At 39.5% G+C, this 26,574-nt stretch overlaps 1 protein-coding gene across 1 annotated transcript in view; it reads left to right on the forward strand.

Annotated features, from left to right (window-relative positions):
* Positions 1–26,574, forward strand: part of ATP8A1 (ATPase phospholipid transporting 8A1) — a 247,394-nt gene that overhangs the window by 48,395 nt on the left and 172,425 nt on the right. Inside the window, exons 6-10 of the mRNA XM_077815716.1 lie at positions 1,245–1,290; positions 8,620–8,660; positions 10,045–10,118; positions 19,329–19,398; positions 22,083–22,210. Coding sequence (XP_077671842.1) covers positions 1,245–1,290; positions 8,620–8,660; positions 10,045–10,118; positions 19,329–19,398; positions 22,083–22,210 — 359 coding nt within the window. The remainder of the gene's footprint in view (positions 1–1,244; positions 1,291–8,619; positions 8,661–10,044; positions 10,119–19,328; positions 19,399–22,082; positions 22,211–26,574) is intronic.

The raw sequence follows: 26,574 nt of genomic DNA on the forward strand, positions 1-26,574 counted from the left end.
CCTGCAGTTTGGACGATGAGGGTGTGAATAGCAGTGCACACCAAAGTGCTGCGCTATAATTCCCTCATGTGGATGCTGCAGGTGCAAACTAAAAGGTTCATAGTTCTCATTAATATAGTCCTGTTTGAAAAAGACTACATTAATGTGAACTAGGAACCAATTTGGTCATGGCCACAGCATCCATATGGGGGAGTTCAGCGTAGCACTTGGTGTGCACTCCTAGTTATGCTCCCGTAGTCTGAACTGTGCAGCAGTATAGACAAGCGCTTAGTCTCTTTTCCAGACCTTATTCCTTCTAGGGGAGAATTAGACTCCGTACTCTGTTAGAATTTTTATTTTGATCAGACGTCACCTAAACTTTTGGATCCAAAATAGATATGTTAATGTTTTAGGTTGGGTATCAGTACAGGTGGATCTATGGCTTGCCTTAGTAATGTTAACATTATAGAAATCTGCAGGGAAGCTACCTGGGGTTTAATCACATGTTTACACAACTTCCACTCTCTTGACTTGACATTTAGATCTGGTGCTCGCTTTGGAGGGCAGTTCTGCAGTCCTTGTTCAGTTAGAATTCATCAGCTCACCTTTGAGGTGGTTATATTGCTAAATAGTGTCCCAGAAGTGGTAAATATACAGAAGCTACCTCAAAGAAGAAATAGTTATCAAGAATAAATTCACTAACTGTCCCTTTCATTCCTAGTTACAGAGAGCTGGCTCCACCCGTGCTACTAGAGCCATTGTAGCATATAGAAAGATTACTTTATCAATATCTTTTGCATTGGGAGAATGTTGCCTCCGTTTATTCACACTACTGCCTACCTTTCCTCCTCCTTTGGAGTTCTGTTGTCTTAAGAACTTTGAGGTTTAGCAGAAGGCACTCACATTGTGTAACCTCTTAAATCTCATCTCAGAAAATTCTGTGCCATGAAGTTTTATATGGTCCCAACGGAAACTACTTTTCTAGAAGACTCCTGAAGATTATGGGCACCATCCCACAAATGCAAGCTGTCTGCATCTTGGAATTAGGGTAGCTAGTGAAATATCCAGAATGGAGTGGTTCTTCAAAAGAACAGTTTAGTCTAGCACACTCCTTGACTTTGTCTAACAAGAATACTTCATTAAAATAAGTTTTTTTTTTAAATTGCTTAACAATAACTTGAAATAATCCTGCCTGATTTTTTTGTTCGAGTGGGATACAGGAAGTGTGTGTGCACTCAATTAACAGTTGTGCATTTTTATTACAGAAAAGACATAAAGCTGATAATGCAGTGAACAAGAAACAAACCCAAGGTAGGAACCATATAAAAAATCTCTTCTTTGCTGCACAATTAAAAAATTCAATCTGAATGTTGTGTGTATTTCTTTATGGTTCTTTGGTTTCAGATTTGTCAGTATTATGTTTGAAATCACAAAGCATACAAGCTTACACTTTTAGATGTTTAGAATATAAAGACCTGATTTGTATGTATGTGTGTGCATGCATGCACTTTGCAAAACACATATCCATTTCTGTCTTGTGTGTGTGTGTGCCACAATTGCCCATGCAAATAGCTATTTATACCTCCAGATGTTTTTGTGTACTCACAATTTACTGAACTGTATGTAAAAATAGGCATGCAATTATGGAGGTAATTTTAAACTATGGGACCTAAATGTTTAGAATTTACAAATTTGAAATAGTTTGAACACCACACTATTATACCACAAATTAAAATATAAATTTGGAGTAGAGGGCATTATCCATAAAGTTGAACAAATGTTCAAAATAAAACACTTTAAACACAAGTAGTTTACAAAAATACTATTACAAAAAAAAGTTTGATAGATAAGCTTACACATAGTTCCCCAGTTTTCCAGACAGTGTGACAATTCTGTATTTTCTTATCGTGATGAAGTCTTGCAGCCTTGAGAAAATGTAAGCATAAGATGTGTGAATGAGTAAGGAACAACTTTTCTAATTCCTGGAACAATGATGGTCAAGAAGTCTTTTATAGGTCCTGACTGTTGACCCAATGAAAAGGAGTTGAATAAATTCCGATGGAGTCATCATCTCCTGTTATTGCTTGCCTGGAAGAAACACGTGGACTTGTGGATCTGACAAAAAAAAAAAATGTTCTCTGGGAAGGAGGGCCCCAAGGATGGATGTAGTCACACTCATCTCGCTTTTACAGGATGCTGTGCGGGATGCAAAACTTGTGATCTCTCGTTTTCTTAGAAGCTTGCCAAAGAGATTTTATGGGATGTTACCATCTTGAATTTGAAACTTAGAAGACCAAGAAATTGAGGAAAAAGTGTGTTTGTCCCAAGGTCACTGTGACAACACCACTTTACCAAGGAAACTGGAGACACAGACACCATGGACTAGCCAGTTGACCAGAACATGATGCCCACTGACATGACAGTACCTGAGCCAGAAGACATCCCCTGATTCCCCAAACTGCAGTTCCTGACTGACTCTGAAGCTCCACAGACCAAGCAAGCAGAAGAGCAGGTCCTTTTTCTTTTCTTATGACTAGATCCACAGTTCCTCAGTGTGGGACATTGCCTTTCTGTAGCTGTAAAGGTCAGAATCAAAGCTGAATTGATGGCTGACAAAGGACTAGCCCCCATTTTCCAGAAGCCCCCTCCCCCCCCAGTTTTGTTCTGTCTCCTGTAGCTACTGCCAGGGTCATGCAATCCAGCACTTACTCCAAGAGAGAGGGTTTTAAAAAAAAAAAAACACATGCCAAATAAACATGCACAGCTGATTCATCTGCTTCCTGGAATTACCACAGAGCCGCTATGGTCCTTTTCCCTGTCTGCTCATGTAACAGGCTAGGACTACGGTGGAGAAAGATCCAAATGGAAGACCTCAGCTGTGTTTCTCCTTCTCTCTGTTCCTGTCAGAGGACACAGAAGGAGAGATTTGTGCCTTGTGGACATCAGTCAGCTCATCCACTGGCTTTGGCCACCTTACCCTGAAACCAGGAGGCAGTTCCTCAGGCATTCCTCACCAGCAAGGAATCTGACAGCCATGCTGCAAATGTCTCAAAGGATGGCAGAAAAAACAAAGAGAGCCCTTTGTTGTTGCATCAAAGGGCAGTGGGTCAGCACAGGGAAAACATAAGCAGGACTGGCTGAATACACCACAGACCGAGCAAGGAGCAGCTGGTAAGACCGTTCTGGATGCATATCTTCCTGCAATGCAGATCTCATCATCATCCCCAACCCCTTCCTTGGTTGGGTAGTTCATTCCTCTTCCCTTAGTGCTAGAGGGAGTTAAGAATTTTGCATGAGGGGAAAAGAAGAGAATCTTCCCCTCAGGAAGAAAGTCTCTCTTGGAGCTCTTGAATTTGGTGTAAAAAGAGCCTTTACCTCAGAGGCTACAATCCTGTGAGTTCCAGGCAGCAGATGCAGTATCTCCTACAGGCATTCTATCCACTCTCAAAAGGACACAGATAAAGAGATGCCTGTTAGTAGAAGAGGTTCATAGGACTCCTCATCTGATTCAGGTTTCCAATCCCCACCTTCTCAAAAGGAGTCAAATTTAAAAAATGGAAAAAGGATTCAATAAATTATTTCCAGAAATTACTATCCTTGTTCTTCTGGGGATAGTAGTTCCTCTGACTCATTACTGGATGGCACCAAAGGCTCTGTTCACAAGGTTTTCCTACATGGAAAGAAAAAGCATAATAAAAGGAATAGAGTTATTTGAGTCTGGTTTTTCTTCATCCTTCTCCTCATTTAATTCATTTTCATCCTCATCTTCATGGGCATTACGAAAGAAAAAGAAGGCTGTTCAGTCTGAGTCCAAGAGAGGAAAAAAAAAGTCAAGAAGAAAGTCAGGATCTTCTTTACAGGAGGGAGGTGAACTCTTTGCCTCAGGGGATGAATCACAAGATTAAATGAAGCAGGAGGATCTTTTTTCAGCTGATGATTAGATACTTAGGTATTCAGTCAGATGAGATCATTAGAAAAGATTCTAAGGAGGGAGAAGAGAGAATTGATCCAGAAATTACCCCAAAAAAAAAAAATTCCAACAGGTTCAAGATCTGAAGCACACATTCCTCTTGATGTCTTTTTGGACAATGTTTTACTAGAATTTCATCCAGGAAAGGATATACCTGTATTTCCTTCTGCCTGAGAAAAGCCACCAGAACAACAAGGATTTATTATTTATTTAAGGTATGTTATTCTTCATTTCCCAGGCCTGCAGCCTATTTGACCTTTCATATGCAGATGGTTGCTAAATCTTGTTGCTTATTCTTCTTCAGTATCACCAAAGTCCACCTTTCCTTGCTATCTCCATTGCAACAACCTTGTCTCATGCCTTGGCCATCTTACATGACAATCTTCTTTTGGCCTTCTTGCCTTCTCTGCTTTCTGTCTTCAGGCAAACCAAAATGCTATATCAAAAGTCATGTTCTCTCCTCTCAGTTCTGACCAGATCACCCACCTCTTTGAATACCTAAAAAGTATTTGTCTCCTGTTGCATCAAATTCAGGCTTTTCATCCTCACCTATTAGGCCAAATATGCCACACCAACATATTTGTGTTTATTTCCTCCTTTCCATTTCCAGTGCCCAATTCTTTCATTTTACCCTCTTTCCTAGCCTCAGCTTGGAATCTTCTAGCATGCTGTTCCCTATATCTGGAACAATCTTCCTTTCCCTCTCTTCCTTGCATTCTCTCTCCTTCAAATCCCTACTTAAATTCCAGTTCTTCAAAGTAATACCTATTCTCTTCTCATTAGTAATACCCACACTCTATCTCACTTTATCTATTGTCCAATAATTTATATTGGGTTTTTTTTAAATGCTGCATTATTCAGGGCAGGGAACATGTCTTCATCTGTGTTTATAAACTGCCATGTATGTGGATATGGTGCTTCTTATAAATGATTTGTAATAAAAATAAAAGGATATCATGTTAGCATTTTCATCAGAGAGTATTCTTGAGATTGTTTCCTATAGTAATTTTATAAGATTTCAGTTCAGATTGTGTTGTTTCTTCCAGAATCTAATATTTTTGGGAGCATCACTTATCATAATCGAATTAAAATGTGTCTTAATTTTCCTTAAATTTTTATTTCATTCTGCTTCGTACACATTTTATGCTGTAATTAATTAATGCAAGAAGTATGGGGAATAAACAGGAAGAACTAGAAATACTAGTGAATAATCACAGATACAAGATAATTGGCATCATAGAAACTTGATGGGATAATTCATATGATGGGAATATTTGTGTAGAAGGGTACAGCTTGTTCAGGATGGACAGGCAGGGAAAACAGGGAGGAGGTGTTGCCTTGCTATCAAAGATGTATATACTTGCACTGAGACAGAAAGGAAGGCAGGTCTGTTGAAAGTCTCTGGGTAAGGATAAAAGAGGTAAAAAACAAGGATGATGTCATGGCAGGGGGCCTATTAAACAGGAAGAAGAGGTGGATGAGACTTTTTTTTAAAAAAACTAACAAAATTATCCAAAACACAAGAGTTGGTAGTGATGGGGGACTTCAGCTACCCAGATGTCTATTGGGAAAATAATACAGCAGGGCATAGATTATCTAACAAGTTCTTGGAATGCATTAGAGACAACTTTTTATTACAGAAGGTCAAGAAAGTGACTGATGGACTGGCTATTCTGGATTTGATTATGATAAACAGGGAGGAACTGAACTACATGAGAATCTGAAGGTTGAAGGTAGTGTGGGTGAAAATGATCATGAAAAGACAGAGTTCATGATTCTAAGGAACAGGAAGAAGGAAAACAGCAGAGTAAATATAATGGACTACAAAAAGGCAGACTTTATCAAACTCAGAGAATTGGAAGGGAAGCAAGTCTAAGGGAAAAGAGTTCAGGAGAGTTAGCAGTTTTTCAAAGAGACATTATTAAGGGCACAAGAGCAAACTATAACAATGCATAGGAAAGATAAAAGTATGGTAAGAGGCCACACTGGCTTAACCAGATTTTCAGTGACCTGAAACTTGAAAAGGAGTCCTACAAGAAGTGGAAACTAGGTCAAATTGCGAAGAATGAGTAACAAGGGTAACAAGAAAGCATTTTACAAATACATGGGAAGCAAAAGGAAGACCAGGGACAGGGTAGGCCCATTACTAAATGAGGAGGGAAAGATAATAACAAAAAATGGAGCAATGGCCTGTGATGGGGTGGAATAGGCCCAAAGGCCCCCTGCTGGAGGCCTCAGGGTTCTGCCACACCCATGTCAGGGAAGGAGAAGTGGAGAGGTCCTCCAAGCAGGCTAGAGTGGCTGCAGGGGAGGCAAACAATCAGGGCCCAGGAGGGCCCTATAAAAGGAGCTGCAGAACAAAGCACCAGTTAGTTGCTGCTTGGAGCAAGAGAAGGAAGTACTGCAGGCCTGGCTGCCTGGGAGAGCAGCAGGGCCATGGATGGTTTGCTAGCAGGGACTGGGGGGGGGGAGCATGGAGGGAGCTCCTGGCTGGTTGGTAGGACTGAATAGGGACTGAGCCTGGAGAGGGCTGCAGGAAGATAGTGTTTCCAGGGAGGAAGCCCTGGGGCTACAGCCCCATACCAGGGCTGGACTACTTAAAGACCAAAGCGCAAGGAGGGCTAAGGAGAGACAGGCCCCAGTGGACCATATACCCGGAAGCGGTTTGTGCTGGTTAACATGCAGATAGTGTGACTCGGCTGGAGCGCTGTGTCACTGACAAACCTGCCTGAGACCCACTGAAAGGGGTCACCAGAACTAAAAGAACGCAGACACGCCCAACCTGAAAGGGCACTCATGAAAGGTGGGTGCCAAATCCGTTACATAGCCAAAGTATTAAATGCCTTTTTTGTGTCAGTTTTCACCAAAAAGTTAGCAGTGATTGTATGACTAAGATAGAGAACTACAGAGTAAATGGGGTAGGATCTAAGGCTAAAATAAGAAAAGAACAAGTTATGAATTACTTAGAGAAGTTAAATGTCTTCAAGTTGGCAGGGACTGATGAAATACATCCTAGAATACTTAAGAAACTGATTGAAGAGATCTCTGAGCCATTAGCGATTATCTTTGAGAACTACTGTCTGGAAAAGCATACTCAGAGAGTAGTTATCAGTGGCTCGTGATGGAGCTGAAAGGGCATATTGATTGGGGTCCTGCAGGGATCAGTCCTAGGTCTGGTTCTATTTAGTATCTTCACAAATGATTTGGACATTGGCACAGAGAGTATACTTACAATTTTTATAGATGATACCAAGCTGGGAGGGGTTGGAAACACTTTAAAGGACAGGATTAAAATTAAAAATGATCTTGACTAACTGGATTAAATAGGATGAAATTCAACAAGGACAAATGCAAAATTCTACACTCAGGAAGGAATAATCCGTTGTATAAATACAAAATAGGGGTACTGCAAAAGAGGATCTGGAGATTATAGTGAATCACAACCTAAGTATGGGTCAACAATGTAATACTGTTGTAAACCAAGTGAATATAATTCTGGGATATGTTAACAGGAGTGTTGTAAGCGCTAATCAGCACTGATAAGGCCTCAACTGCAGTACTGTGTCCAGTTCTGGGCCACCACACTTTGGGAAAGATGTGGACAGATTGGAGAGAGTCCAGAGCAGCTAAAATGATTAAAGGACTTGAAAACCTATGAGGAAAGACTGAAAAAATTGGTTTTGTTTAGTCTGGAGAAGAGAAGACTGAGAGGGGACGTGATAGCAGTCTAGAGTACATAAGGGACTGTTCTAAAGAAGAGAGTGATAAATTTTTCTCCTTAGCCACTGAGAAAAGGACAAGAAATAATGGGCATAAATTGCAGGAAGGGAGACTTAGTTTAGACATGAGGAAAAACTTCCTAACTGTAAGGGTAGTTAAGCAGTGGAACAAATCACCTAGGGAGCTTGTGCGTCTCCATCATTGGAGTTCTTTTAAGAACAAGTTGAACACCGATCAGGGACTGTCTAGATCAGGGGTTCTCAACCTTTTTCTTTCTGAGGCCCCCCCCAAACATGCTATAAAAATTCTATGGCCCACATATGCTACAGTAACTGGTTTTCTGGCATATGAAAGCAAGGGCTGGCATGAGGGGGTAACAAGCCGGGCAATTGCCTGGGGCCCCACGCCACAGGGGCCCTTATGAAGCTACATTGCTCAGGCTTTAGTTTCAGCCCCAGGTGGCAGGACTGAGGGCCCTGGGCTTCAGCCCCATACAGTGGGCTTCAGCTTTCTACCCTTGGCCCCAGCAAGTCTAATGCTGGCCCTGTGGCCCCCCCCCTGAAACCTGTTTGGGGGCCTCCAGGGGGCCCTGGACCCCTGGTTCAGAACCACTGGTCTAGATAATACTTAGTCCTCTCTCAGCACAAGAGATTGGACTAGTTGGCCTATTGAGGTCCCTTTTGGTCCTACATTTCTATGATTTTCTAACCCTATAAAGTCTTGTTATATGTAGTTTGTATGAAAGGTGCTGTACAAATTAAAATTTAATTTTTATAATTGAAATGCTTGACCTGAAATAGCAGAGAATGTGTTGTTCAGTAAAATGCCATGTGAGTATACTGCTCTATTTTATACACATGATTTTTAGTAACAGGGAACACAAGAGGTGTGTCACCTATAACCAGAAGTTTTACTGTTGTACAGTCTAATTATGTGTCTTTGCTTTTCAGTATTGAGAAATGGTGCTTGGGAGATTGTCCATTGGGAAAAGGTGTGTATTTGTTTTTTTGGTTTTGCTCTTAAGGGGTGTAAATTTTATGTTTATACTATCGTTTGATACAGTTTATATATTTGATATCAGAGTAAATGACAGTCATATGAATTAATTTACAAGTATGATGGAAAGCATTAAAATGTTCAGTTTTTAGTAGTGCTTTCTAGAATATTAAATTTAGCTTGTTTAATAAAATATACTTTTAGGCCCAAAACCAAATTCCTCCCTCAGGCAAAACTATCATTAATAGTTCAGTGAAAGGTCTGCCTGAATAATATTTCAAGGAAAGTTTTGCCTGAATGTCTTCAGCTCTTGGGATATTAGCATATGACATCTCTGTATAAGTACCTTTAGCACTATTAAAATTAATAGACAAGAAAATAGCTCAGTTTTTATATACTGAGCAAAGATTAGTAAAAATGTTTTTAAAGTTACTTAATATATTTGCAAAGCTTACCCTGTGTTTAAAATACTAAAACTTCAGGCGTTGTTGTGAGGTAATCGAGCAGTGGTAAATTAGGGAAACAGAAGTACTGTTCAAAAAGTACTACTTCACACAATGCACAGTCAAACTGTGGAATGCTTTGCCAGAGGACATTGTGAAGGCCAAGACTATAAACAAAGTTCAAAAAAGAACTAGATAAATTAATGGAGGATAGGTCCATCAATGGCTATTAGCCAGGATAGGCAGTGATGGTGTCCCTCACCTCTGTTTTCCAGAAGCTGGGAATAGGGAACAGGGGATGGATCACTTGATTACCTGTTCTGTTCATTCCCTCTGAGGCACCTGGCATTGGCCACTGTCAGAAGACAGAATACTGGGCTAGATGGACCTTTGGTCTGATCCAGTATGGCTGTTCTTATGTTCTTATTTGCAAATATTTGTCAAAAAAACAGCTTTCATAGATTTGTGTAACCTGAGATTTCAGTAAATTTGATCCAATCAGATTCTTTTTTTCCCCCTGTGAAATCATCTAATTACAAACAGGAAAGGTTTAATTTCATGAGGTTCACATCTGTTTGCATGGGTTACATACAAGTTAGCTGGAACCAGGAGCAGGCATCTGCTGTGGTGCAACAGAACTCTGAGTTTAGGGAAACTAATTTCCTTTTGTGTAACTAGGCTAAATATACATCTGACTATACAACAATAATAAGAGTTCCCAATATCAAGGGAGATTAAAGTGGAATATATTCAATGCCAGGAATACAATGCGACTAGGCCTCATTTCAGTGGGATTTGGGGACCTAATACCCCTACACTCTTTTGAAAATTGTTGCCTAAATTTTGAACTGTCTTTTGGCAAATTGAGGATTTACCTAGGAATAAAAGTTAGAGATTCTGTGTTTGACTGTTAACCAATTCCCAGTTTTCTTACAGGTAGATGTTGGAGATATAGTTATAATAAAAGGCAAAGAGTATATACCTGCTGACACTGTACTTCTCTCATCAAGGTAGAGATGCCCACTGATGCTTACAATGTAGAGGCTGGTTTCTCTACCCTGCATTAATTTTGTGATTGCTCCAAGGAAATAAGACAAACAGAAATATTCTTTACCTCTACCATAATTTTACATTTAGTATTGAAAAATAATCTGTATTTGGGTATTTAAAATCGTAAACACTTTCATGCTTAGCATATATAATAAATAAAAGGAATTGTACCAGTCAGTTTTGTTAGAGGGGTCTGCTAATCCCCTAGGGGCATTATATTACCAGGACCTTTAATGCATTTAGACTTAAATCTGTTGTTTGATATAGTGAATGGATCTGTTTGGCTAGATGGCAAAATGCAGTAATAGACAAATTAACTTTTCACTATATTAATAACAAATTCAGTCATTTTTAAAGATACACTGATGTTTTGCCCCATACAAGAAAAGTCTGTTTTTATGAATAGTTGCTAATCTTGACGGTTATGTTCAGATTTACTTTCGTGTTAGTGTAAACTGAGTAACCACCAAATTATCAATTATGAAATTTTACCTATGATTTGATGTTTTTATGAACAGAGAATTTATTTTCATTCTTTAATATGTAGATGTTAAATAGAATATCTGTATATTCCATCCAAGTTTTCAAATTATATAAAGCTTCGATCTTTAAACATGAAACAAAAACTCTGTTTATATTAATCATAACATCAACACTGCATAAAATCATAAATAGTATAAACTAATCATTTTTATTTTTTAATGAATATTCTTAGAGGTTGTTTATCATCATTTCCTTGGAGAGTTTTATTTATGAAATCCAGATTTTACTATGTAAAAGATGTACTTTTTTCAGAATCTGTTTGATCAGGTCATGCGCTATTTGCGGTACCTATTCTAACAAATACTTTGAAATAAGAATTATTTAAATGCTGCAGAATAACTTATGTATTTTGATTTGCAGTTGTATGCATCTATTTTCTAATTTTGTTTATTTTTTTGTATTACCGTAGGGCCTAGGAGCCCTAGTAATGGACCAGGATCCTAGGTGCTGTACAAACACAGAACAAAGTCTGTTCCTGCCCAAAGAAACTTAGTCTGTAAACCAAGAGACATCAAATGGATGCAGAAAGCTGGGGGGGAGAAGGGGTGTAAGTATAAGTAAACAGGCAGTATTGGCCCACATGATGGGCAATGATCTCAGCACACCAGCAGCCTAATAGCTATCAAGTTTTTGGTAGGAATCACAGCAAAGGAGAGTTTTGAGGAGGGATTTGTAGGGGGATAGTAAGATAGCTTTGCAGTACTGTATGCCTTGGAAATGTGGCAGATGATGTGGCAGGAAGCTGAATGCATTTCACTGGCTTTGTTTGAGAATAATCTTGGGAATTCATTGGAGAGATTGTGTAACCAATCTGGAATTGTGTTGCACTGTCTGGGTCAGCAGACAATGGACTCAGTAATCAGACAGGGATGGCTATGGTGGTTGGCCCATGTCAGCAGACTTCTCTGAGGCAGAAGCATAAGGTCTGTCTTAGACTGGATTCCACCCGAAAGGAAGAGAAGACATGGACAGCAAAGACCAACCTATTTCAAGATGATCCAGAAGGATGTTGCCATCATGGAGACAACTTATAATGGAGTCAAACATTTTGCTCTGGACAGACAGTGGGGAAAAATGGGTTGCCTTGTGTGCCACAAGGCACTAGAAACCCTAAATCTAAGTTGACAACTTGATCGCGAATGAGGGATGATAGGCCGGGTGGGGACTGACTGTAAAGGACCTTGCAAGTGGCTCCAATGGAAGCATTTATAACTTCAGAGTGTTTGTGCGTGTTTGGGGTTAAACTTTATGCATGTGCTTAATTCACTGAAGTTAATAAACCATTCATGTGCATAAAGTGTTTGCAAGATAAGGATCTTTGGTAGTCTATAAAAGGTGGTTGGGTTGGAAGGAGGTGAGTTGTTATAAATTGGGGATTTCTGTTAGTGTAGATCATCAGTTAAAACCAACATTTCCTAATGATAATCTAAAATCAGAGAGAGAGAGAGAGAGAGAGTATATTCCTTAATTACAATCTATGGATTGTTTAATACAAGAAATGACCTGTCACAAAACTAGGGAGAGGAGACAGATTTTCCCCAAAGAGCCACATAATAATGATTTACCTTTAAAATTACCTTTTTTATTTTCTTTTTCTGTATATGATATGAACTTCTCATTTTAATGGTCAAAACAGCTATGAAAAAAACTAATTTATTGCAATTAATGTTCTATTAAAATTAAATCACAAGAAAATAGCTCCTGGTTTTTATATGTTGAAATGAGATCAGAATACTGATTTTTTTTAAAGTCATTGGTCAAAAAGTAACATTTTATTCAATAGATACTGTGAAAGGAATTTTCATTTGAAGGATTTTTTTAAAGCTATGAATCCTTAATTAGCAAGGCAATCTGTTGTATTTCAGAGGTCCCGATAGGTCATGGAATTAATGTCATCCAGATGTCCAGTATTACAGAGTAGATATCTTTGTGAAGTGCTGATGTAATAACATAAAATAATTTGGGTTCTAAGCACACTCTCTAATGAATCATTTATTCTGTTTGCTTTATGGCAAGATTATTATAAAATCATGACTGGTGTGGAGAAAGTAAATAAGGAAGTGTGACAGGTGTCGGTCCTCCGAGCCCCTAGGGGCGATGGAGAGCTATGGTCTCCGTGGCAGGCCTCAGCCACACCTTCCGGGCATTGGGGAATTAGCGGAGAAGGTGTGCCGGCCGGAGTCAGTAGCACGCCCCTCAGGCAGGGGAGCGCCGGCAAGAATCAGTAGCGCGCCCCTCAGGCAGGGGAGCGCCAGGGTAGAGGAACGCAGGCCCACCCAACTCCACTGCGTTCCAGCCCAGGGCCCTGACAGTGGCGGGAGGCGAAAGTCCCGCCGCTGGGTCAGCGGGGCCGTCTGCGCCCGCTGACCAAACACACCCACCCCACGGTGTAGTTCGGCCCCTGGGCTACTTCCTACCCGGTCTCTCAGGCGGGCAGCTCCGGTCCCTCCATCTCGTCCGAGTATTCCGCTGCGGGCCGCTCCGGTCCCTCCATCTCGTCCGAGTATTCCGCTGCGGGCCGCTCCGGTCCCTCCATCTCGTCCGAGTATTCCGCTGCGGGCCGCTCCGGTCCCTCCATCTCGTCCGAGTATTCCGCTGCGGGCCGCTCCGGTCCCTCCATCTCGTCCGGGTATTCCGCTGCGGGCCACTCCCGCTTCCCCTCGGTATCGGACTCACGCTGGCCCGGTCCTCCAGGTCCTCTGGGTATTCAGCGACTGGCAGCCCTGGTTGCCACAGGCCTTCCTCCTGGTCAGGCTCCTCCTTGCCCAGGGCTTTGCCTGGGTCAGCAGCAGGATCACGAGGGAGCAGCCTGTGTCTGTCTCCCTCCCTGGTGCTCTCTTCACTGGGCAGAGGGCCCCGCCCTTTGTACTTCCTGTCCCACCCTTCCCCTTCCGGGGATTGGCGGAAGTTTGGCCTGGCCCCGCCCACTCGGGCTGCAAGGGTGGCTCTTTACCCTCTGGTTCGGAGGGGAGCCACCCTGGCTCCCTACAGGAAGTGTTACTCTTTCTCATAAAACATGAACTAGGGGTCACCAAATGAAATTAATAGGCAGCAGGTTTAAACCAAACAAAAGAGAGTATTTTTTCACACAGCGCAGTCAACCTGTGGAACTCCTTGCCAGAGAATGTTGTGAAGGTTAAGACTATAACAGGTTCAATAAAGAACTAGATAAATTCATGGAGGATAGGTCCATCAATGGCTGTTAGCCACTGTTTTCCAGAAGCTGGGAATGGGCAATTGGATAGATCACTTAATAATTACCTGTTCTTCTAATTCTCTCTGGGGCACCTGGCAGTGGCCATTGTTGGAAGACAGGATAGTAGGCTAGATGGACCTTTGGTCTGAACAAGTATGGCCGTTCTTATGTTGTTAGTACTTATTTCCAAAGCCTATTACCATTTCTGTCCTCCTGGGATAGAAATTTGTAACTCAGAGGTGTTCCTTCTCCTTCAATATCTTGTTAGGCAGCACAGCATCTGAGAAAGTGAAATCTTTTAGTTCTTTCTGAAGGTTTGGTGAAGGCCCCTTTCATACACAAACAATGTGTCCTCTCTGCATTATCATAGGAGTGTAGAAGTTGAGGCGTGCTCTGCTCTCTTGTTTTGTTGAGGAGTAGTGACCGACATTAAGAGAGAGACACAAAAAGATGCCTTGATAGTTCCAGTCATTATAGGATCTATATGCTAAGTATGAAAAGGAGGAGGGGAGATGGCAGAGTCATGTGAGGCTTGGTATACACTACCCCTTACGTCTGTATAACTTATGTCGTCCAGATGAATATGCCCACCCCCCTTTGAGCAACGTAAGTTACACTGATCTAAGTGCCGGTTTGGGCAATGCTATGTTGGCGGGAGAGTTTCTCCTGCCAACATAGCTACCACCTCTTGTGTAGGTGGATTTGTTATGCCAATGGGACAGTTCTCTCCCATCGGCAGAGAGCGTCTTCACCAGATACACTACAGTAACGCCCTGAATTTTCCTCATGCATGGCATCAGAAGTAGGTCTTTTGAAGCAGCAGTGACCTGATAAGCTGTGTGGGGCTCCAGTCTTTATCCTTCCCTTCCACCCACAATCAGGGGGTTTAATTCTCTCCTGTATCCTAACTCCACTTGGTGAAGAACAATGTGGGGGCTATCAGAGAACTGCTTTACAGCTCTTTGATTTTATGGGCTGGTATGGACTGGGAATGGTATATGTGTTTGGAAAAGAACTCCTTCTGTGCTTCCTTCTTTAAATTCATTCATTTGGGGATGCTTTTCGATATCAAGAAAGTATTCTCTTTTCAGAATGAGTGACAGAGATCTGGAATCAGATCCAGAACTTCAAGTTTGTGTGCCAGATCACTCTCAAGTAGATTGTGCATTCTATGTTAACATGGTTCTATAGGCCAGGCTCTATTTTAGGTTGCTAAAATGTGATTGGTTCTTGAGCAAGGAACAGCAGTTTCTGGAGAATTTTACTCAGAGTTCTTGGTTACTTTGGGAAGTTTTATCCCTGTTACGGTGGAAGGACTCGTATCTTTTTGAGACTGAACTGACAAACTCAGAATGGACTTACATCACAAAGGCTCCAGCAAACGGAAAATTGACAAAAGAAGCATCTCCTTTATATATTTACATCCTTGCGATGAGGACTGTCTGAGTGCTGTTGAGATTTCAGAATTCAGTTATTTGATGGTGGGGCTTGACATCCTGACTATTGTGTTGTTGATCAACAGGCAAGGTGGATTTTTAGATGGGCATCTGTGGTCCAAACATGTCTGCTTCTAAGTTATTGGGAAACACCTGCGCAAATAACAGACCCTGAGAAAGACGGGGGGGGGGGGTCCAGGAGCAACTTTATGGGTACACTCTTAACAATTTGGAAGCACGTTTCTTTGCCATGCTTTCAGTCCCCTGTACCAGATCCACAGACTACAAGGGAATATTTGTATTTGTATGGCTTGGTTGTTCATGTTAATGCTTCCATGGTGTTTTATCAGATCGCGGGGAAAGTTTGTTTTCCCCCTGTTCTGAGGCCAGAGGTGTGGAAGCTATGAGGACACTCATTTCTAAAGTTTGTGAGTCTCTCCAAGACAAGCCTATCCCAACATTTTGACAGTCCAGGTCTCTGGTCTTAGGGCCATTTAGGAGAGGTTCAGTACAGTTTTTTTTTGTTTTAAACACCTTGAGGAGGGGACATCATTGTGAAATGTGGTGCTTGGAGGACCGATAAAATAATTAATTTAGTCCTGATAGTTCAGGTTAGTAAGAGTTTTTCATCAATTGTTATAAAGTTATTTGTTCTGTCAGCAGATATTCATTTTTGAATCATTACTATAGCCATGAAAGCACTCAGCTGAAGTTATAGAGAGATGAGGATTTAATCAAATAAAGTGTGTAAAATAAGACTAAAAGAATCTTGTGTTCTTATTGACTCTTCTGCTTGTGAGTCTCAGTGAAGTAGAATGGCCACTAAGAAACTGAAAATGTGCATCCCCAGATGAAGAAACAAAATTAATAAGTTAATTATTCATATTTTTGTGGCTTTCCTATCTTTGGATAAACTTAGTCTGTTTATACAGGTCGTATTAAGTTGGAGAGTTGAGGAATTTCTTTAGTCTCAAGAGTGACTTTCTTTTCCCCAAGGCTGCAAAGGGCTGACAGACCTGAAGTTTCCCTCCCTCCTGCATTTCTGTACCATGACAGAGTGCCTGCAAACAGAATAGTTTATTTGTGTGTGTATGTGTATTGAATTTCTTCAGAAGAGGAAAAATGTGTGCCGCATGCTTGTCAGCCAGATAGTGCCTTCAACTGCATCTGTTTTTACAGAAAAACCGCAATGAACTCACTAGTGTGTTAATCTGAGCCTTCTATCCAGTCTGTATATTAAGATAAATAAAATATTGTCAAATGGTCATTATTTTCCAAGCAATATAATATTATTATGGTAGCTTCTAGAGGCAAGGGCTTTGCGGTGCTGGGCATTGTACAAACATACGGTGTAGAGACAGTACTAAGTATATTTGGATATTATAATACTTGGGTATCAATAATACTTAGAATCAAAGTTTATAAATTATGATTGGATGCAAATTAAATTGGATTTTTAGCTACATGTAAAGATACTTGTCGTCCTACCTTTTCAGAAAAAGTTGAATACTACTTCTAATGCTACTGTATCTCTGCTTTGGGACCTTTATATAAGCTGTGATTTGAGAACATAGGATGCTCGCATTTTATTTTAACTTCATTATCAAAGTTTTCTGAAACTTAGAATCTGTGTTTAAAGTAAAGCAAGCTGGTTGAGCAGAAATTTATATATTGTCTTCTGCTCTCTGACCTGATTTAAATGGATTTTGAAAAAATTGTCATCAAATGTGTCTATTAACATGTATTGTTTTTTTGTATAATAATTTCAGACTTCGTCTCTTTTTGTCTCTTTGTCCATTTGATTTTTTCCCGTTACTCATTTTTCTGTTCTAATCATTTTTAAACTGGGATATGTAGGTGGCAGTAGGGGAAATAGTGAAAGTGACCAATGGGGAGCATCTCCCAGCTGATCTCATCAGTCTGTCATCAAGGTTAGAATAAAACTGGTTGCACAGTGTATGTGGGTCCTCATGTACCAAATTTGAAAAATGTAGTTCAATTTTTGTCTGAATAGCTATGTTGATATCAACTGTCTTAAAAACAAACACATTACAGAGGTGAATTTTATTGAAGTAGAAAAGATTTAGTTGATCAAGATATTTATATAGGTTATTAAAACATATAAATGTACAGTAGTATTCCCAAATACTGAAAAATTGTTTCACTCCTCCCGAGTATATTTTTGTATTATATTCACAGAAATTACGAAGCAAATTTTCATAAAACAAACCGTCACTGTGAAACCATAGTATAACTTTGCATGTTGTACTTTAGGCAAGTGGAGAGGAATACATTTGAACCATAGGCAACTCATTGTTTTCGATAAATTATATAATATGACAAATTATTAACATTTGATACATTTTTATTAGGACCCTCTGCACAAAGTTGGATGTTGCACATTCTGTACTGCATGTGATGGAAAAATAGCTCCATTCTTGTGTGTAGTGAAAATTGCATGTTTCTTTGATATACTTCAGCTTTATACGAGTGTTTGTATTGTGGCTGCACCTTCTTTTGTTTTTCACTAACAAATCAAACAGCCTGCTGTGATCTAACTGTAATCTGTTTACTTTGCATTCTACTAAAATGGTTGCAATTTAGCATGTCTCTTATTTGTAATGTCTTTGTTGCCTTAGCTTTTTCAAAGTGCTTCATAAATGAGTTTATTTGTGACTGTTAAACTAATGAAAAATTAGACAAAGGCATTTATTGAATCAGCTATACTAAAACAGTCTAAATGGAAGTCTGTCATTTACATTCTTAGAAAAGTTGCCCAAGAAAAAAATCAGTGAGATAATTGTGATAATTAAATGTCATATTTTAATAGCATACAGTTAAAATATGAAGAAGTAATCCATACATTTTAAAAAATTCAAAATATTTGCCACAAGATAAAGTTAATGGCACATTGGCTACTATTCAGCATTGATTAAAAACATGCTTTAAACTTTCTCTATTTATTTATTTAATAATATTGAATTTCCAATTTAATTTTTTAAAAGGGAGAGTAAAAGCATTTTCTGTTTAAAACCTAGAAGATTTCAAATCACCATAGAGATTAAATTCCTATTTATTTACTTGAAGTATTTCTAATGACTTCCTGGGCCCTTACAAAAACAAAGCTAAATTTCTACCACAGATCTAAATTATTGATTCTGTGCTCCTGTCCAGGAACTGACAGCTGAGTAAAACATTTCAGAAATCTTGAACCCATCATTCCTGACTCTGCTGCTTATTCACCATGTGACCTTAGGCAAGTCACTTGATGTTTCTGTGCTTCAATTTCCCCATCTGTAAAATGGGACTAATAATGTTTACTCAATTTGTATCTGAAAATGTCTTACTAAGAATGAAAAGTGCTATACAAATGTTTATTATTATTTATTAGTTAATATTTAAGATTAAGTCTGTTGACATAGGAAATATGGTATAATGATAATACATGGCGGGGTGGTAGCATGAGTCTGAATAAATGCATGACTCCAGTTGCAGTATCTTGCATAATCTCAAACTTGTAGTCTCATTCCTTGAGAACAAGGTTTACATAAAAAGAGGGAAGACCTCTTTGGGAGCTAAATGGCAGTATATCAGTTGTGCATGTCTGTTATAAAGAAATATACTAATAGACCTTTTGCAAATGAACTTGAAATATCTGGAATATTCTGATCAGCTGTTAAATGTAAATTAGTGAGCACATGTGAACCTTGAATAGGAAGCTTTCTAAGTGTCTGGAAAACTCCAATTATATATACACGTTTTTCTTCATAGTTTTGATATATTTATGGCAGACATTTTCTGAAAATGTGAATGACTTAATAATTTTGCACAACTATTTGTCCGTAGGAGCTTTTTTATCTGAAGGCTTTTATTAAAGGAAATTTAATATATAAATATGTTAAGAGATTACAGAAAGCTTTTACATGTCAATAAATTATTATATTTGTTACTGTGATATATTAAAAGATAATTGCTTTATTTTTTTCTAAAATAAGTGAACCACAAGCCATGTGCTACATTGAAACATCAAATTTAGATGGTGAAACAAACCTAAAAATTAGACAGGTAAGAATGTGTATGTTTTCAATATATTATTTACAGATACTTTAAATATCTGATTGTCTTCTTTCTGTGTACAGTTATTTCAATATAAGGATGTACTGCTGTTTGTTAAGAAATATATGAAATAATGTTTTAATTGTGACAGATTTTACAGAGTGGTAATGTTAAAGAGGGATTTGAATGTAAAGAAGTTCAGTGGCTGTTAGTGAGTAAAAATGTTCAAAAGCCCAAAAGTGACTTAGGAGCTTAAGGGGCAGATATTAAAGATTTTTAGGCCCTAAGTTCTATTTTCAAAAATAACATGGGCATTCAGAAGTCTAAGTCTCATTGAGTATCTAAATTGCTTTTTATATGGGACTTAGGCTTCTAAGTCATTTAGGCAATTCTGAAAATTTCACCTCCAGGCTTAAAGGATAATGTGAAAAAAAGCATAAAGATAAAAAGTTAGAAGTAGGCTACAAAGGCACTTGTGATACAAAATGTATGGGTAACGAGAGGAAGGGAACAGAGTTGAGTCTTGAAGGTGACTATGATAAGCGTGAACAGATAGTGAGAAAATTGCAGTAGTGATGTAGGGGATGATCAACACAAAGACAAGAATTTTGACTAGAGTGTCAGAAAGGTAGTGTCAGATTACTGAGATTTTTTAGCGAAAGAGGAAGGGAATTGTTGGCAGTATGGAAATGTGGTGAGATGGAGGAATTTAGATAATATGACACAAAGATTGTAAATTTGTGTGATTAGGAGAATGAAGTTAACAACAATAGCGAAGAAAGGAAGTAATGGAGAGAATTTGATACGAAAAGATTTGAGGTTCACTTTTAGTTACTTTGAGTTTGAGATTGAAAAAAGAGAGTGCAAGAGTGGAGAGATAGTTGAGTCACCTATACACAAATGATAGTTGAAGCTGTGTGTAAGCAGCTGAGGTAATCTAGAGATCAAATTATGAGATTTTGAAATTTATAGAAATAGAATCATAAGGTTAGAAGGGACTGCAAGGGTTATTTAGTGTCTAACCCCTGCCTAGGTGCAGGATTTGTTGTGTCTAAATCAATGGTGGGCAATCTGCAGCCCGCAGGCCGCATGCAGCCTGTCAGGATAATCCGCTGGCGGGTTGCAAGATAGCTTATTTATATTGACCGTCCACAGGCACAGCTGCCTGCACCTCCCAGTGGCCGCGGTTTGCCATTCCTGGCCAATGGGAGCTGCGAGAAGTGGCGCGGGCCATAGGGACGTCCTGGCTGCTGCTTCCCGCAGCTCCGATTGGCCAGGAACCTCGGCCACTGGGAGCTGCAGGCGGCCGTGCCTGCGTAAGGTCAGTATAAACAAACTATCTTGCGGCCCGCAGCGGATTACTCTGACAGGGTGCAGATTGTCCACCACTGGTCTAAACCATCCAAGACAGGTGGGTATCCAGCCTCCTTTTGAAAACCTCCAGTGAAGGAGCTTCCACAACCTCCATAGGCAGTCTGTTCCATTGTTCTACTGTTCTTACAATATGGAAGTTTTTCCTGGGATTTAATCTAAATCTGCTGTGCAGTAGTTTGAACCCGTTGCCTCTTGTCCTTCCCTCTGTGGCAAGAGAGAACAACTTTTCTCCATCTTTATGGCAGCCTTTCAAGTATTTGAACACTGCTGTCCTATCCCCTTAATCTCCGCTTTTTCATACTGAACATACTCAGTTCCCCAGTCTTTGCTCATATGACTTGCATTCCATCCCTTTGATCATCTATGTCACCTCTGGATCCCTTTTGGTTAATCGACATCGTTTCTATACATTGGTGACCAAAATTAGACACAGTAATCCAGCCAAGGCCTAACCAGTGCTGAATAGAGCGGTAATGTCACCTCCTGTGACTTGCATGCTATGCCTCTGTTAATGCAACCTAAAATAGCATTTGCTTTTTTTGCAACAACATTGCATTGCTGACCCATGCTGAGGTTGTGATCCACCACAACTCCCAGATCCTTCTCAGCAGTGCTGCTGCCATGCCAGTTATCCCCCATTCTGTATTTATACATTTGGGTTTTCTTCCCTAAGTATAGCACCTTACCTTTGTCTTCATGGAATTTCATTAGCTTCATAGTCTGTTGTGTAAATATGTAGAAAAGCTTCCTAAATATAAAGGTATCAATCAAATTTTCAGTGTATACTGTACATATATTACTTCATTCTAGAAACTAATGCCATGGTGATGAATTTTAAACAATTTATATTATGTATTCCAAGCTATAGAGCCAGACTGTGACTTCTTAAGCCTTGTCTTGCTTTTTTTGGAGAGGGAAAGCATGATGAAGGAGGGCTGCACATGAGTGACAGCCTGACTACCCCAGAATTTCTCTTAAGAGTCAGAAAGAGAACATGATGCAGATCTATCAGCCTTTTGAAGGATGCGGAAAGCATTCTTCTCCACACTGGGGCACCTCCGCTGCCTGGTGTGGATGGATGTTTGTTTGGGGTTATGACTCTATCTTTCATCCAGATCTCTTTCAAGAGGATAGTGCTACCATAATTACTGGCCAAGAGCTGTGCCTGTGCTCTCTGATACCATTCTGCTGAGCTCCCTTCCCCTGTTGTGCAATGCTAGACAATCTATTGTATAATATATAGGTTAACTTATTATTTTATATTTTGTTTGTTGTAAATTACTTTTATAATATAGTGTTACAACAAACTTTGTTTACAGGGTTTGCCATTGACATCGGATATAAAAGACATTGACAGTTTGATGATACTTTTGGGGAGAATTGAATGTGAAAGCCCAAATCGACATCTGTATGATTTTGTTGGAAATATCAGACTAGATGGGCATGGGTATGTAAACATCTGAGTAAAACATTTCAATATATTTTAAAACCTACTGTTAAATCTCTTGAATTGTGGTACAAATAGCTGAGTCCTTCCTCTGCTAACATAAAGAAAAGGAGTACTTGTGGCACCTTAGAGACTAACCAATTTATTTGAGCATAAGCTCATGAAAGCTTATGCTCTAATACATTTGTTAGTCTCTAAGATGCCACAAGTACTCCTTTTCTTTTTGCAAATACAGACTAACACAGCTGTTACTCTGAAATCAGCTAACATAATTTCCTTTTCAACTGAGATTCTAATGTAAAAGGTTATATTTGTGATACCAGGAACTTTAGGTCACATAGTAAGCAACTTTCAGATGCTAATAATATAAATATAAAGCAATGCTAATTATAAATTCATTCCAAAGATGATTTTTGAAATCTATCTTAATCACGCATCCTGCTAATCTCTTCCATTCCCTCATGCTTTAGTTGGGGAGTCTTTATTCTACAAGTTGGATGTAAAAAGGTCTCTTGGCTTGTGTCTGGAATGGACCAAATCCTTTAGTATGTACATATAAATTTTTGTTTAATTTGACAAGAATACATTAAGTCAAATTGTGTTCAAGAGAACTGTCTGAATGTCTGCCTGATTTTCCATTGTTACTCATCAGGTATTTATCTAAAGATAGACAGCCTAAGTGTGGTTTCAATACCCAGATTTGCAGCGTAGCTTCATGGGCGTTCTCAAGATACCTGATGCTTACAGAACGTTGAATAGAGTCTGTTGTGGTGTAAAAACAAATTTGGCTTATTAATGTGACAAAATGAACCTCTATGTTCAGAGTAGCCCAGTTCTGTATCCCCCAAGTCTTATTTTATAGGCTCTCTCTATTTCTGTAGTTGAAAGTTGGAGAGGTATTTTATTGCTCTGTATACAATATTTTTCCTGTTTACATTTAGTGATAATATGTGTTTTGTTTAAGAACTTCGGTTTGGTGGTTGTTTTTTGTTTTTTTTCTTTTTTTTTTTTTTTGATGCTGTAATCAATTTTTAGCAATTTTTTGTTTATATATCATTTTTATTTACTAATTTCTTACAGATGCATTCCTGGAGTTTTCAGTTGCAAGAGTGTGGATCTGTTATAATTCTACTATACTTGTCATTAAAGAAGAGCAAAACACTTACCTATAATTCTTCTCTGAAGGTAATAATTATAATGGATCCACACGTCCATCCTCTTTCCTGTTAGGAAAAAAGTGTATTTTTGTTCTAAATTTCATTGAAATTTTTTAATTTGGTTTAAAAAGAATGTTGAAAGTGCTACTGGCTGTTATGCCTCAACAGCATGTAGGAGCATGCCATCTGCTGGTAAAGCGATATATTTCAGAAATTTAATTTTGGAGTTTTTGGAACAAGCTTTTTGTGCAAAAGGATAGTCCCAAAAGTGTGGCTCTAGTGTAATATGTACCTTCAGAGAACAAGAATTAAAGGTAAACAGTTTTTTTTCTGGATCCTGTCCTCTTCCCCACTGTAAGAAATTTGCATTGTACTTCTTCCTGCAAATACTAGAAGTAGGTCAGACTTGTCCACCAGCTTTAAGGCTTTGGTCAGGCCCCTTTTGCTTTTGTGCCAGATTCTGTGCCTCTGATAGGGTAACCAGAGTGACAGTTTGGTGTTCCCACATTATCAATTACAATCCTACCGTTTTAAAGCTGATTTGGGGGCATCAGTTATCAAAATGTTTCTCCCCATTTTCTCCTCTCCTTTAAAAAACAGAAATTTAAGGGACTCTAGTCCCTGAATAAAATCTCCGACTGGGCTCCTTCTTTCTGTTTGTTCTCCCACTGTGGTAAAGCAAGCCAAAGAGGGCAAAGGCAAGAGCTAAGAGGTGCTCCAACTGACAAGGAAATCCTCTCAGTAGCCTCTGAAGTTGAGCTCCACCACAATCACTCCACTCTTTGGACCCTTAATATGCCTCAGGATGGGTCTCAAAGTCTGATGGCTTGTTGAGACCTCTGAATCCTCTTTTAACCAGCAATATTCCAATGAAGACACTTCCACAAGTCAGCCCTCTTCAGTTGTTGGGATTTGGCAAAATACTGCGTCAATCAAAAATTTGTCAGGGGTAAGTCAAAACTGTCCTCAGGCCAGTCTATAAAGGGAGATGCACCCCAGATTCTAAAAAGAGGGTGTTTGAATCACTTAGAAGGTACATGGCATATTTTCTCCCTTCCTTTCTTCCCAATCATAAGATCTGGACTCTCTGGGGATGCTTCCTTACATTTTCCCTCCACTTATGTATCAGATGATATGATGTGCCATTACCTAGTGGGGTAAAACCCAAAAGGGAACAACAGAAAAGAGGCCAGTGACCTGACTTGGGACCCAGCAAAAAAGGCAAAAGAAGGTAAAAAGCACTGCAGATCTTTTTCAACTTCCATGAGCTTTGGCTCTTCGCTCAAAGAAGTGGGGGAGCTCTTGGCTTTGGGTCAAGAAAACTCCAAGCTAGCTTTCGGAGGAAACCCACTAGCCTCTCCTGCAAAGTTCTTCACCCAGACATATTTGAAACCATGATGAGTAAGAAGGTAGCCACCATTAAAATCTGGCCAGAAAAATAGGATGAGGAGATTAAAATTACAAGCAAATACCTATTATCCAAAACTAAAACAACTTTACCATCCCTCTTCATCTCTCCTTTGATGAGCATTAGTTAGGAATACGAAATGCTTGATAAGGAAGAAGTGTTGGTCACTAAGCCCCGAAATTCTACAGGATCTTAGAACCCAAAGGTTCATCCTTCATCCTCCCAAGTATCAATGCAGTAGTTTCAACTCTGGCAAAGAGGCAGGTTGATGTGAATGGATTTCATCTTAAATAATCCTCTAGACAGGAAGGTAGAAGCTCCAGTTAGAAGTGACTTCAAAGCTTCTTCAGCAGCCTTCCAGCCCACTGGAAACAATGTGCTTTGCTAGAGTCACTGTGTCCTGTTGAAGAGACCTAAAAAATCTTAACCCCCAGAAACAGGACAAATGATATGCAGTACTTAAGAAAATATCCTTAGCTACTACAATTATAATGAATGAATTCATGGACCCCATGAGGCTGCCAGTGAAATGTCTGGCTACTAACTTAGTGATCAGACCCCAACTCTGGCTTAAGACCTCAACAATTGTTAACTATTCAAAGCAAATCCTTTGTGGCTCAAAATTTTTGTGTTCAAGGTGAAGCTTGGCGAAGTAGTATTTAACACATACAAATCAAAGAGTTTGCTCTTAAGTCCAGTTCAAGAACGATAACAAGACATCTTACAAAGGCAGAAGTTCCCTTCATTCATATGCAGAATAAAAGTATGAGAGAGAGAGAGAGAGAAGGGACTCCTGTTATTCTATAGTTAAAACCAGGGTCTGAAACAATTGAGGAAAACTCAGCTCAGGGAATGACTCCAAATCTGTCTTCCAGTTCAAACAGTATGATTGCAAAGAATCTGCCTCTGTCCAGAAATAGATCTAAGAGGCAGGATATCCCACTTCTCAATGTATTTCATTCAGGTAAGTACAAAAGAAAATGTAGCACAGATGTCCTCTGGAGTTCTAGGCTCCTCCACATCCTTTTTTTATACCCTCTTCAATGTTGAGAGATTATGAGAAACATAAAATCATCCTGATGGAGATCTTGCACCTCCTACATCTAAAAGCAATAGAATCTGTTTATAGAAAATGATTAGGATTCTGTTCCATATTATTCATAGTAACAAAAAGATGAGGAAGAGTCCATATAGTCATAAACCTCTTAAGGCTGAACTGATTAATGAAGAAGACAGGATTCAGGATAGAGACTTTAACTTCTGTCACAGCATTCAGTCTCTTCAGCAGCTCTGCTAACATTGGTAGATCTGGCAGAAACTTCTATTCATATTCCAGTCAAGCCCTTAATTTTTGTGAAGGTATTGTTAGTGGAAATAGGTTGGCTTTGTTGCAAGGATAGGTTCCTGGGTTAGTGGTTCTGTTGTGTGGTGTGTGGTTGCTGGTGAGTATTTGCTTCAGGTTGGGGGGCTGTCTGTAAGGAAGGACTGGCCTGTCTCCCAAGATCTGTGAGAGTGATGGGTCGTCCTTCAGGATAGCTCTCATCCCCTAATGCCCCTGCTCTACTTGCGCTACATTGATGACATCTTCATCATCTGGACCCATGGAAAAGAAGCTCTTGAGGAATTCCACCAGGATTTCAACTATTTCCATCCCACCATCAACCTCAGCCTGAACCAGTCCACACAAGAGATCCACTTGCTGGACACTACGGTGCTAATAAGTGATGGTCACATAAACACCATCCTATACCAGAGACCTAGTGACTGCTATGCCTACCTACATGCCTCCAGCTTTCATC

The sequence above is a fragment of the Eretmochelys imbricata genome, chromosome 4 (genome assembly GCF_965152235.1).
Source record: "Eretmochelys imbricata isolate rEreImb1 chromosome 4, rEreImb1.hap1, whole genome shotgun sequence".
NCBI lineage: Eukaryota > Metazoa > Chordata > Testudines > Cheloniidae > Eretmochelys > Eretmochelys imbricata.